This window comes from Lytechinus pictus, chromosome 19 (genome assembly GCF_037042905.1).
Source record: "Lytechinus pictus isolate F3 Inbred chromosome 19, Lp3.0, whole genome shotgun sequence".
Classification (NCBI taxonomy): Eukaryota; Metazoa; Echinodermata; class Echinoidea; order Temnopleuroida; family Toxopneustidae; genus Lytechinus; species Lytechinus pictus.
This window is the reverse complement of record NC_087263.1, coordinates 7,803,231-7,816,822: the sequence shown is the minus strand read 5'-3', so window position 1 is coordinate 7,816,822 and position 13,592 is coordinate 7,803,231. Positions and strand designations below refer to the sequence as shown.

General features: G+C 36.2%; 2 protein-coding genes across 3 annotated transcripts in view; one reads left to right on the top strand and one right to left on the bottom strand.

Moving 5' to 3' along the window:
• The window catches only part of LOC129283135 (RNA-binding protein 28-like), a 29,046-nt gene extending 19,484 nt beyond the window's left edge, over positions 1–9,562 (top strand). Inside the window, exons 11-16 of the mRNA XM_054918976.2 lie at positions 223–370; positions 1,645–1,865; positions 3,518–3,667; positions 5,174–5,248; positions 6,178–6,549; positions 7,633–9,562. Of these exons, the coding sequence (XP_054774951.2) occupies positions 223–370; positions 1,645–1,865; positions 3,518–3,667; positions 5,174–5,248; positions 6,178–6,549; positions 7,633–7,770 (1,104 nt within the window). The 3' untranslated portion in view covers positions 7,771–9,562. The remainder of the gene's footprint in view (positions 1–222; positions 371–1,644; positions 1,866–3,517; positions 3,668–5,173; positions 5,249–6,177; positions 6,550–7,632) is intronic.
• A 147-nt stretch (positions 9,563–9,709) lies between these two features.
• The window catches only part of LOC129283202 (uncharacterized), a 31,823-nt gene continuing 27,940 nt past the window's right edge, over positions 9,710–13,592 (bottom strand). For both annotated transcript variants that reach the window (XM_064114029.1, XM_064114028.1), the window contains one exon: positions 9,710–13,124. In XM_064114029.1, coding sequence (XP_063970099.1) covers positions 12,936–13,124 — 189 coding nt within the window. In that variant the 3' untranslated portion in view covers positions 9,710–12,935. The remainder of the gene's footprint in view (positions 13,125–13,592) is intronic.

The following is a 13,592-nucleotide window of genomic DNA, read 5'->3' as shown; positions in this document are numbered from 1 at the left end:
TATTAAGTGTATAATTTAATTTATTTACAGGAAAATTACATCGTTCGTTGGAAAAAAAACGTTTTAAAACAATAAAAAACGTTTTATTTGTTTTTTTTTATAAAAAACGTTTTTTATTACAACCCTGATTGTCAGAGATATATCAGTTAAATTTTCGTCATTACTATCCAAACCAAACAACTGAAATATAAGAAATAATCATTTTATTTTTATTTATGTTAGGGTGATGCCGTGAGGTTGAATGGACGATTGTTGGCGTTGAGTCCAGCTATCAGCAGATCAGAGGCAATTAAATTAAGAACAGCAGAGAAAGACAAAGCAAAGGAGGAACAGAAGGACAAAAGAAATCTCCATTTACTGCGAGAAGGACGTAAGTAAATCTAAAGGGCCATGTCTAGCTTAACGATTTATGACTTCAATTTTCAATTTCAATTTATTTACCATCTTTAGAAATAAGTATGCATGAAAATCTGACATGAAATACAAATATGTATTGTTTGAAAATGGAGGGATGCCCTAAATAAGCAGTGCTTGCAAGCAGGGTTCCAACATACACTATACATTTGAGGTTAACATTATAATACAAATTATACATTAAATATACATATGTACATGTAAGAATAAACACACACCCACATATGTATACACATAAATTAGAGAGAGAGAAACAGAAAGAGAGGGGAGACAGTGTAGATGGAAGAGGTAGAAGAAAAGAGTCATGATAATTACCATTCACAATTAAAGAAAAGAGAATGAGAATTAAACATCCATATCATCATCTTATCCCTAATTTCAGTCCTTTCTGTCTGGAGTATTCTCCTCATTCAGACTAACCTTTAATACTGCTTTCCTTCACCATACCTTTCCATGTATATGTAATGTATGATCTTCCCCTTACTCTTGCAGAGCTGCCAACCAGTACGTTTTTGGTGTATTTAGTACGTTCTTGCAACCAAATACAACAGTACGTTTTTTTTCTTTAGAATATACAATTAAAAAAAAAATCATCTCTATATGTCTCTATTTCATAAAACTTTCACAAAGTTATTGGATTAATCTAATTTCAGGTAACTTGTTTTTTTTTCAATCATTTTGTTAAAACCAGGGTGAGATATACACATGTTTCAATGTTTTTTGTTCATCTGCAAGAGCAGTGCGCATTTTAGCTGGCATGCAGCTTGAGTGCCGCGATGAGCGCACGTGCCTTGCATTTGCCACGCATTTTATTATGAAATACAGTTTTCTGGGGGGAAAATACGGGGGGGGGGGGTTTTCACAGAATACAATTTTTCATTCCCAGAGGTAGGCAGGTCTGCTCTTTTGCCATCTACTTTCCGGATTGTGTGCTCTTTTCACAGGTTCAGCATATCACCTCCTAAGCACACGGCCAATCCATCTCAGTCCACTCCTCTTTACAACTTCCACAGCAGTTTCTTGCGCAAGCCAAACACTTCCATGAGTTCACTTGTTTTCTTTAGTCAAGATATATAACACCACACATTTTTCTTATCATGGCTCTCTCTCTGTTCTCCAAGATATCTTCTATTTTCTTCACATTCCACTTTTCTGAGCCATATACCATCGCTGATCTGGCACAAACCTTGTAAATCTTGCCTTTTCATTCTCATTGTTCCACATATTCAGTGATACGGCCGGGGACCAAGGCAGCGGAGGGCCTCTCGGAGCAGTACATGAACAAGAGACTCAAGATAGAAAACGTCAAGAAGGAGAAATTAAAGAACCTGAATATCTTTGTTTCGCCCACTCGGCTTGCCATTCACAACCTCCCAAAGGCTGTCGATGATAAGAAACTGAGGGAGATTGCAAGGGAGGCTGCAGGAGATAAGAAGGCTAAGGTCATTGAGGTAATAACGGGCTGTTAACTCTTTTCATTGACTTGTGTTCATGAGGATGATAAGGTCAAAGGTCATCTAGGAGTCTTTTTTTTTTTTCATTTATTTATTCCAATTTCTCATTAAAGACATACAACATACAAATCAAAGAATACATTATACATGTATACAAATAAAGATACAAAAATAGAAATACATTTAACAAGAAAATAAATTAGAATATGAGGGAGCCAGCATAGGCCAATGGCCTTTCTAAGGCTGGGCTCCTGAGACCATAATATAATCATAATAATCATAGAAGAGAGAGAGAGAGAGAATGTACTGTAAACATCTAAGTGTATGGGTTGGTAATAAGGCAATTACTACTTACATGTATTTTCAGATTTATTTATAGGCATCACTAAGGAATTTTTTATAGCTGTTTTTGAAAGAGGCAAGAGATTGGCATCTTTTTATTTGTTTAGGTATTTTGTTCTATAAAATAACTCCAGCATATTTTACAGAATTTCTAGAAGATCCATAATTCAATAAAGGGAAATATAAATCACTGGCCATAAAGGTCATATTGCATAAGTTATTGATCGCGTAACCAGACAAGACTCATGCTTAATGAACCACCTTGTTTCATTGATTTGTTAATCCCTTGGCCCTAGTATTCATAATTAAAGTTAGGTTTAACCCCTGACACAACCAGAATTTTAGCCCAAACTTGGTTTCATTTCCCCTGACACAACCAGAATTTTAGCCCAAACTTGGTTTCATTTCCCCTGACACAACCAGAATTTTAGCCCAAACTTGGTTTCATTTCCCCTGACACAACCAGAATTTTAGCCCAAACTTGGTTTCATTTCCCCTGACACAACCAGAATTTTAGCCCAAACTTGGTTTCATTTCCCCTGACACAACCAGAATTTTAGCCCAAACTTGGTTTCATTTCCCCTGACACAACCAGAATTTTAGCCCAAACTTGGTTTCATTTCCCCTGACACAACCAGAATTTTAGCCCAAACTTGGTTTCATTTCCCCTGACACAACCAGAATTTTAGCCCAAACTTGGTTTCATTTCCCCTGACACAACCAGAATTTTAGCCCAAACTTGGTTTCATTTCCCCTGACACAACCAGAATTTTAGCCCAAACTTGGTTTCATTTCCCCTGACACAACCAGAATTTTAGCCCAAACTTGGTTTCATTTCCCCTGACACAACCAGAATTTTAGACCAAACTTGGTTTCATTTCCCCTGACACAACCAGAATTTTAGCCCAAACTTGGTTTCATTTCCCCTGACAAAACATGAATTTTAGACCAAACTTGGTTTGATCTTATTTCTTCCATATTCATGGCAAAAATAATGTAACAAATAAATTTTCACAGTTCATTGTGTACTCACTGTTAATATGTTTTTAACATGTTTTGTTTATTGGTTTCCTTATCATGACACAGTTGAAAATGATAACAATAAAGGAGCGTTTATTCTATATTCTATATTCTACTGCATATAACAAAATAAATTGTACATTTCAAAGCGTAAAGAAGAAATGTCTTAAGATGAGTTTTAAACATATTAGCTTGTGGGTGATTCCCTATTTGAATTTGATTTTGGACAACTTTCCAGAATTATATTTTGTTAACACACTGTACATTGTTTGTGTTTTGTATTTCAGGCTAGGATAATGCGAGATATGAACAACCCAAATGCCCAAGGAGTCTCTAAATCTTTAGGATTTGGTTTTGTTGAATTTAGTCAATATGAACATGCCTTGGCTACCCTCTTACACCTCAACAACAATGCTCAGTTATTTGGTCCAGAAAAGGTAATTTTCATGATAAATTCAGTTCCTGTATAAAGGCCACTGCACAACTTATGATTGGTCTGCGACCCAATATTGGAATAAATTTTGGAGTAAAATTTGATTTAAATATTGAGACATTGGTATCTACTATGTAAAGTTCCAAGTCCATGACAATGCTACCGTCATTATAAGAACAAAAGTGAATTGAATATGTATTCGTATCGACGTCATATCAGTCATATGATTGGCTACGGTTTGAATCCAATTCGGTCTTTACTCCAAAATAATAATAATAATAATAATATAGAGTATTTCTAAAGCGCCAAATCCACATTGATTATGTGCTCAAGGCGCTGAAATATACTTGGTATATCATTATTACCCCGGCTGTAGCTGAGCGGCCATATAGGCGCTAAAGCATTCAAGGAATAAATCCTACCGGGTACCCATTCAGCTCACCTGGGTCGAGTGCAGCACATAAAAATAAAGGCTTGCAGTCATCCATAATTGCTACATATGTAATCGCACAGATGATTTAGACCTCAAATAAAATATACTTTTGATTCACATATTCAGAAAATAAGCAGAATGCATTTTTCTCCTAAATTTGGATCGTGGACCAGTCGTAATGTTTCTGGAAGCCTCATTTCACATTATTATTTTTTTCATTTATTGATTCCACTTTTAAAACAAATAACATTATATACATAACAAATGTATTCGTAAACATAGTGTATCAAAGATCAAATTAAATATCTAACATAAGTATTTAAACATAAGGTACACTACAAAATGTAAAAAAGTGAGGAGCCTAAATAAAAAGCAGAGCGTGTAGAAAATTAGGCTCCCATTGGGAGAAAATATAAGTTGTTACTTTGGCGAACAAATGTGGAAACGGGATACATATTTATTACATTGAATGTTTTACACAAAATATATCGAAAGGCATCAAGTAACCAGAAAATGATGAAGTAGAAAAAGAATAACAATAGTAAGATAAAATGAAATTGGAAAACGACCAAAAGATGGAGGGGGGAGTCAAGGGAATCACCTAACGTCTCTATGCACTTCCAGAACAGACTTGTATATCATTGGCCTATAGTCTACGTAGGATTCTTTGTTTTTATTGTTGGGGGATTATTGTGTTACTGATATTTTCTCTGTTTGATGAAAAATTGGCGGGCTGTTAGAGTTCTCAACACTACTAATTGTGGACAAAATAGTTTAAATTTTTTACCATTTGAGCTCTTGTTCAAATAATGATATTCCTGTTTTAATTTTGTTCACTTTTTGCTTTACACTATGGTGTGACATGCTTATTTTTCATAGAATTATTTTTATTTCACTGAGAAAGTTTGGGAAGTCTTCATAATTGTTTTATTCAATTACTTTGTAGAATGCAGCTTTACCCTTGTACTTTTAATCAGCTTTCGACTATAAAGTTCATTGCTAATATTAATCATTTTTAAATGAATTAATTTTGCTGCTATCTCTTCCATTTTATTTTTCACAATTTGGATTTCCCAGAGGCTAATTGTTGGTTTTTCACTTGAAAACAGACGTGCTTTGGAAATTAAGCAGAGGAGAAGAGAAAAAGCATTAGTAAGTAGTTTTGGGATATCTTGATTTTCATCCCTTTCAACGTCTGCTCTGCATGGCCCTAGTTTACATTGCAAGAGTTATTTGTTGTTATGCAGTTCAAAATATTGCATAACAAACAAATGAGATAATCTTCAGATGTTTGGCATGGCTGGCTAGTCATTGCCAGCAGGCAAGTTAACCTGTGCAGTACAACAAGCACACACAACCGCCCAGTCAAATACATCTATGGTATGAAATGGGATCGGAAAGTGCTCCAAATATATGGAAGTGATTAATTATCTGTGCAAGATTACAGTAAAACCAGATATTTTCATCATTGTAAGCATGAACAAAGTTTGGTTCTGTTGATATTGAAGAATCTTTGATCTCATTACGCGATGTATCTGATAGAACCATATAGAATCTACTGCAGTGAGCAAATCTGGGCAAATGGACAAAAATTGCCATTCTGTAGCGGTTTTAAAAAAGGGCGACAAAACGGCGATATATATGGAGAGAAGGCTTCGAGTTACTCACTTAACCCTGTTCTTTCAAAGATCAAATGGCCCTCCTCCCCCTCCTTCTTGACAATTTTTTTACTTCGCCGCTGCACAAATTGTGTTGACTGCGTCACTCATTGACATTTTATTTACAAGTCTTCACATCTTTTGCAACCAAATTTGCAACGCCCAGATACGAGGTTCCTAAATTACGCAACAATCTATGTGCATGTCAGATGCAAAATTGCTCAAAAATGTAATTTCATGTACAAAGTCAAATCAATTGACCCATCCTAGTAAAAAACTTGGTCTGAGTTTTCCCAGTTAGAATAGGGTTAACTCTCTATTGATATGTGAAATAATCACTGCAGTTTTGGGTCTGGTCTAAGATGGAAATAGTTTTGCTCTACATGAAAAACCAAAAACCTTCAACATTGCATTCTTTAACAGATGAAGAGACAAGCATTTGGTGGAAAACCTGAAGAGGAAGAAGGAGGTTATGATGAAAAGACGAAGGAAGAAACAAAAACGAGGAAACCCTACTCAGAGCAGAGACTCCAAGCACAGCAGAAGACTGGTGGTGAACCACATCTCCCAGCTAACAGGAACATGGTCATGCCACAGGATGGCAAGAAGAAAGGGTTACCACGCCACTTTGGGGCCAAGAACCGATGGAGGGATAGGGGGAAGGTGGCGGATGAGAAGAGACACAGACGGAAGGAAAAGAGGATGGTGTTACAGAAGCAGGTCTGGAATAGCATGAAGACACCGGAGCCCGCTGGACTGAAGGTGGACAAGAAAACACTCCGGAAAGAAAAACAGGTGATTTGTCATTGATGATGATGATCATTATGATCATGACAACGATGATGATGATAAAAATGATGATAGCGATCCCAGAGATAGCAGCGATAAGGGTAATAATCGCTACAATAACATATATTTTTTATGATTATTCTTCTCAGAGCTGATCAGAACCACTTCTTTCAAGGCTGAACCCGACTTTTAACCCTAATTCTCCCGGGGGGGGGGCCATAATGGCCCCCCCCTCGACAATTTTCGCGATATATCCGCTGCGCAAATTTTTTTGACCTCGCCGCTTACTGACTTTTTACTTTCAAGTCTCGCGCAAATTTTGAGACCAAATTTATGACGCCCTGGTACGCGGTTCCGACATTACGCAACATTATGTAAGTGCATGTCAGACCCAAAATTGCTCATAAACGTGATTTCATGTACAAATCCAATACAAATTGTGTATTTAGCCAAAATTTATAAATATATCATTATTTCTACTTTTACTGATTAAACTTAATTAATTTTGTCTTGTTTATGATCAGAATTAAGTCTGGAACAATTTCCATTGAAAAAACAATAAAAAACAAAGAAATACATAAGAAATTCATAAAACAATAAAATACATAAGAAATTGATTTCCAAACCGAATTTTTTTTATTGTGATTGTTAACAATACTACAAAGAATATTTTTACCAAAAATTAGCATTCTAGGAGCTTTATTTAGTGAATTAAAGCAAAAAGAATGATTTATGCATAAATTAGCATAATTAATTCATATAAAATAAAATCTCAATATTTTGGAAAATTTTACCATACAGCCTTGTAGATTACATCGTACACTACCAGCATGCAAATTTTTGCGTCGCTCGCGCGATCGGCGGCCGAGATCTTAGGGGGGGGCCATAATGGCCCCCCCCCCCCGGTAATGACAAGAATCAAAATACCCCGGGAGATTTAGGGTTAAGCATTCTTTGTTTTAGAAATTGTTTTTAAAACTAGAAATAGACCCAAGTGACTATTGCCCCAGTGTACATCTCATAAAACAGCTTAGTACGGTAGTCAAATATGATCTTTAATCAATATCTCATTGTCTTACAATCTTGCAGAAGAACCAGAAGAGGAAGCAGGGCCATGCCGTTCGAGAAGAGAAACAGTTCAATGCTATGGTAAGCAAGTACAAGCAGAAGATTACGCATGGCGGTGATAAGAAGTTAAAAGGATCCTCCAAATGGTTTGAGACATGACGATAGCCAATCGGAGAAACTGATTATCAGGTGGTATAACTCTTCCCCTGTGAATGATACTATCCAAGAACTCTGACTGCACATTAAAAGGACTAGCTATTGGGAAGTGTCTTCAGGATACCATTGGGATCCAAATGTTTTGAGAAATGGCGACAACCAATCAGAAAAACTGTTTATCAGATGGTATAACTCTTCCCCTGTAAATGATACTGTCCAAGAACTCCAACCACCCATTGGAAGGACTTGTGGTAGGGAAGTTTCTTAAAGATACCATAGGGATCCGAATGGTTCGAGAATCGATGACAAGGAATCGGACAACCTGTTTATCAGATGGTATTACACTTCCCATGGCTATATACTATCCAAGCACTGCAACTGCACATTGAAAGGACTTGGAAGGAGAGATATCATTGGGATCTTAATGATGACCTGTTTTAAGGTGTCCTTTTTATGCCTGTCATTCTGTGGGGGGCGTACGACATGCCTCATGAGCAGAAAGACTGGCAGCAATTTCTTCTCAGCATGGATACAACAGATCTTAACCCTAACCAGGCCGGGCTTTTTTGGGTGTTATATGATCGGGGGAAGTTGAATCAACCCCCCCTCCCCGTTGAGATCTTGGCCACCGATCACACGAACTGTGAAATTTGGAATGATAATAGGGTGGGATGTGATCTATAAGGCTCTATGGTACATTTTTCCAAAATAATAAGATAAGAAAAACACGTTTTGGAGCAATTTGGGGTCTGATGTGCACTTAGGTAATGTTGTGAAATTTTTCAACTGCATACCCGGGCATCATAAATTTGTTCTCAAAAGATGTGCAAGATTTCAAACTAAAAAGTCCCCGAGTGGTGTGGTCGAAAAATTTCGCTTAGTGGAATGGTTTCGTAAAATATCGACGGGAACTGTCCCCCCCCCCCCCCCCATTCAGTTTTAGTTTAAAGGGAAGTAAAATTGAACGAGCTCCAATCAACACATTACAAATATCTTGTTTAATTTAATGTGAACCCCACTACTAATACACTGAATCCTAGAATCCTATGTATTTCAGCAGGACTATTCTGACTCCTTTTCAAAAACCTTGTTTAAAGTCTAATCAGTGCCTCTATCTTCACACTCCTGCAGCCATCTAACACAAAGGTAAGCGGTTAATCGCTAATATGAAAGAGCAATTCCGATTGGTTCCTGGTCAGTCTACCGATCGTTGATCTTGATAGGCCATTTCATTTGGCGATTAATTGCTAGCCTTTGTTTAATGAGGCCCAGATGATGGTTTTGAATAGACCAGTTCGTAGTTACTTCATGGGCAAATTTCGTCAAATGACGTTTGATTTCTTTCATTATGATAGGCAGATTTCAAAGCAAGATATTACATAAGCATCAGAGTGAATTTCTTCTTTAATTTAATAGCAGGTTGAATTATTGATTGATATTAAATCCTTGACAAAAGTTAACACATAACAAATTTGCAATATCAGTTTTGAACTACTGAAATCATTTGATTTGATAGTAATCTTATAGAAATTGTGCATTTTATGATTATAACATGTCTTTATGAATCAGAGACCCATGTTTCACCTTTTTTTAAAGAAAAAAAAGCATAATGCAACCGTGCTTTGTCAATTTGTAACAACCTTTTTTTTACTCTCTTGAACATCTCGCTCGATTTAGATACATTTTGTTGCCCAAAGCAGTGATAGAATCATCTTCCCGAATGTTTCTGAGATTTGATAGTATGTGTAAAATGATTGTATAATTTTAAATAAATTTTATACAAAATTCATTATAATTCTTTGTCTTCAATGTATATTGTATCTGTACCTATGTATCTTTCACATTTTGCCCCCCCCCCCCCTGTCTCTCTCTATCTCTCCAGCACCTTGGCAGATTCCTTGCTAAAGCCATTTTTTTATTCGGTCATTGAAAGTTCCACACATACAATATAATTATACAGATTTCGTTTATTTCATTATTTACATTTTGATATAAAATATATACAACATGAAGGAAGTATTTGATCCATGGCCTGGCACACATGATTGTAATATTATAAATATATAAAACTGCATAGAAAATCAAGTTCAATTCTTATAAATATTTTGGACAGAATGTTTTGATACATTTCAATGAATACATGTATATACATAGATATGAATAGGCATAAATATAGATGAATATTTATATTTAAATTTTTTTCCCCTTTTTCATCACTGGTAGGTATTAAAAAAGTACTGCTTGAAAGTTACATTTGGACGGTGATAAAATGGAAAACGGAATAATAAATAGAAAACTTTGAAATATACATGGAATCACCTTAATTAGGTATGAGAACATGTATGTAAACTCCATTCAAATCATTTACATATTCAGAAAAAAAATCTTGGAGCCCTTAAATATCAGATTACAATATGAAGTCATCCAAAATTGTCAATAAATGACCAGCTCAAACAGACAACACTCCACAATACACAACATGAACAAAAACTCTATTATAACATATGTACTGTAAAGGTAGGGATATTTGTGATTTTCAAATATTTTCAAATATATTTCCCTACAGTGGCCTTACAGCGAGTCACAGACAACAGATTTAATTATTTTTCTACCAGCTACATGTTGGGTAGTCGTATAAAAATACATAAATCGACCGTTTTTTACTCGCTGTGGAGGCACCACAGGGGAAATCAATAGTACGATGAGTGGGGCAAGGTTGAATTTTAAAGCTCATTAAAATATTGTCAGTTTCTTTACAGAGAGCAAAAGAAAGATAGAAGGAGAGATAGAAGATATTTGTTAGGTTGAGAAAGAAGGGGAAAGGGAATAAATAAGTGTGTAGGTATGGTAGGTATTAAAAAAGTACTGCTTGAAAGTTACATTTGGACGGTGATAAAATGGAAAACGGAATAATAAATAGAAAACTTTGAAATATACATGGAATCACCTTAATTAGGTATGAGAACATGTATGTAAACTCCATTCAAATCATTTACATATTCAGAAAAAAAATCTTGGAGCCCTTAAATATCAGATTACAATATGAAGTCATCCAAAATTGTCAATAAATGACCAGCTCAAACAGACAACACTCCACAATACACAAAATGAACAAAAACTCTATTATAACATATGTACTGTAAAGGTAGGGATATTTGTGATTTTCAAATATTTTCAAATATATTTCCCTACAGTGGCCTTACAGCGAGTCACAGACAACAGATTTAATTATTTTTCTACCAGCTACATGTTGGGTAGTCGTATAAAAATACATAAATCGACCGTTTTTTACTCGCTGTGGAGGCACCACAGGGGAAATCAATAGTACCATGAGTGGGGCAAGGTTGAATTTTAAAGCTCATTAAAATATTGTCAGTTTCTTTACAGAGAGCAAAAGAGAGATAGAAGATATTTGTTAGGTTGAGAAAGAAGGGGAAAGGGAATAAAAAAGTGTGTAGATTTGGGAATGACCTAATTCTTACTTCACTTCATGTATTTCTCAAAGCATGATAATTTGAGAGCATTAAACATTTTCATATAAAGCACAGAGCAGAGATGAAATCACTAAAAAAAGTTTATTATTGCAGTAATTCTGTAAAAACAAGCAGCTTCCTAGAAGCTTTACTGGGTCATCCATATAGGGGGTCTGATGTACATAACGGAATTGGCCTGATGAAATAAAGTGTTACAAATTTCAAAAACTATTCTGAATAGATATTTACACAAGATGATTCACATATACCTTCTTAATGTAAACCAGTTCAAATTAGTGATTAGAATTTTTGTTCAACATTTCTGTTTTTAAATATTTCTCTGAAGATGCAATGTAGTCTGCAGGCACAGACCCTGATTGAAACTTCGATCAACAAGTGTGTCTCCACGCAAAGACTAGCACATACAAAACTTGCTGTTTCAATCCTGAGCGAGAGAGACTTCAGTACACAAGGCATGAGTAGGCTGCAATTCAGACCCTTTACTCGAGTGAAGGGTTTGCACAGCAGACTAGATGCAATGCATGACAGTATTGTATTGCTGTTGGAAAAATGATCAAATAGAAATATGATCGAATGAAAAGGAGGTATATACAAGGGAAGACTATACAGTCAAGCCCCCTCACCATGTACATGTATGAATTATGCCTCTGTAAATGTAATATCAACTTCCTCCACAAAAAGTCGGTGGTGGGCTCTTTAAAACCTTGGGTATCTCAAAATTTCGAGAGTAGTTCAGAAAAGGCTGTATTTCAAAACATGGCAATGGAAACAACCTCATTGTCAGAAATCAGAGTACTAATTCCTGTAGATAAATCTTTCTAAAACTCTAAAATCAAGCATGTTCTGAACTGTCCCCAAACAATTTAACAAACCCAGCAACACTATGCCAATGCACAATATCATATTTGGTATATGGTTCTTTTTTTTTTCATTGTCCTGATGATATAAATCCTGGGTCCAAAATTTCGTCCAAGTCAAATTGATTTCTCTGGTCCCAATAAATACGACTTATGCAGATTCATCTGTATTATTGGTCATTGGTTTCGGGTAGAGGATGTTCTCCAGGAGATCTGCAAGATTTTGTAGAATGTGGTACGTTACAAATACAACTGCCTTGCACCATCATTGGAAGCAATGTTGCAGTTCGTCCAGTCCCTACTGTCTTGTGTCATCATTAGCAGCAATATTAGCTCTAGGCTCAGAATTATTGGGTATACGTGTGCCAGGGTGTAGGGTATTCTCCAGGAGTTCTGCAAGTGTTTGTGGGATCGGAGTCATCTGGTCCATACTGTCTTATGTCATTAGCAGCAATGTTAGCTCTGGGTTCAGTATCATCAGTCGTAGGCATACCGGGTGTAGGGTACATGTATTCTCCAGGAGTTCTGCAGGAATTAATGGGATCCGAGCCGTCTGGTCCCTACTGTCTTGTATCATCATTAGCAGCGATGTTCGCTCTAGGCTCGGTATTATTGGTCAGAGGAGTGCCAGGATGTAGGGTACTCTCCAGGAGTTCTGCAGGAGTTTGTGGAATGCAGTTCTTCCAGTCCCTACTGTCGTGTCATCAGTAGCAGTAATATTAGCTCTGGGTTCAGTATTATTAGCCATAGGTGTTCCCGGGTGAAGGGTATTCTCCAGGAGCTCTGCAGGAGTTTGTGGATTATGGTTTGTCTAGTCCTACTGTCTTGTATCATCGGTGGCAGCGATGTTTGCTCGAGGTTCAGTATTATTAGTCATAGGTGTTCCAGGGTGAAGGGTACTCTCTAGGAGTTCTGCAGGAGTTTGCGGGATGCGATTCGTCCAATCCTCTGTCATCGCCCAGTTCATGCTCTTTCTGATGTCAAACAGGTTGATCACAGACATTTTCTGAAAATAAATATCAGTGTTAAGGAAAACAAGAGCGAGGACACAGAATTCTCAAAATTTCACAGAAAACACAATATGGTCAAAGATTTTGAATTCGTGAAAATCAAAGTAAAATCCACCAGAAAAACCTGTGTATGGTTGAAATCTGCCATTTAAACATTGGTTGAAGGGTTTCTCATGTGTTTTTCAAGCTTTATCTCTATGGAAACCTCGTTTTTTTATTAAAGATTTCTATTATTTACAACTGCTTTGTCATACGTTAAAAAAATGTCGCCAAAGAACACAAAATGTTATGTTTACAGCACTGAAGGCCAGAGGATTGGCATTTCAGAAAACCAAGTACATAACGTGATGTGGTCTCTATCTTCGTGAGTTTATTTTATAACATGGTGGGAAACGTTAAAGCTAAGATCAAGCTCTGATTTAGAAATCTAATTTCGATAGGAAATTAATAGAAGCTATATCCTA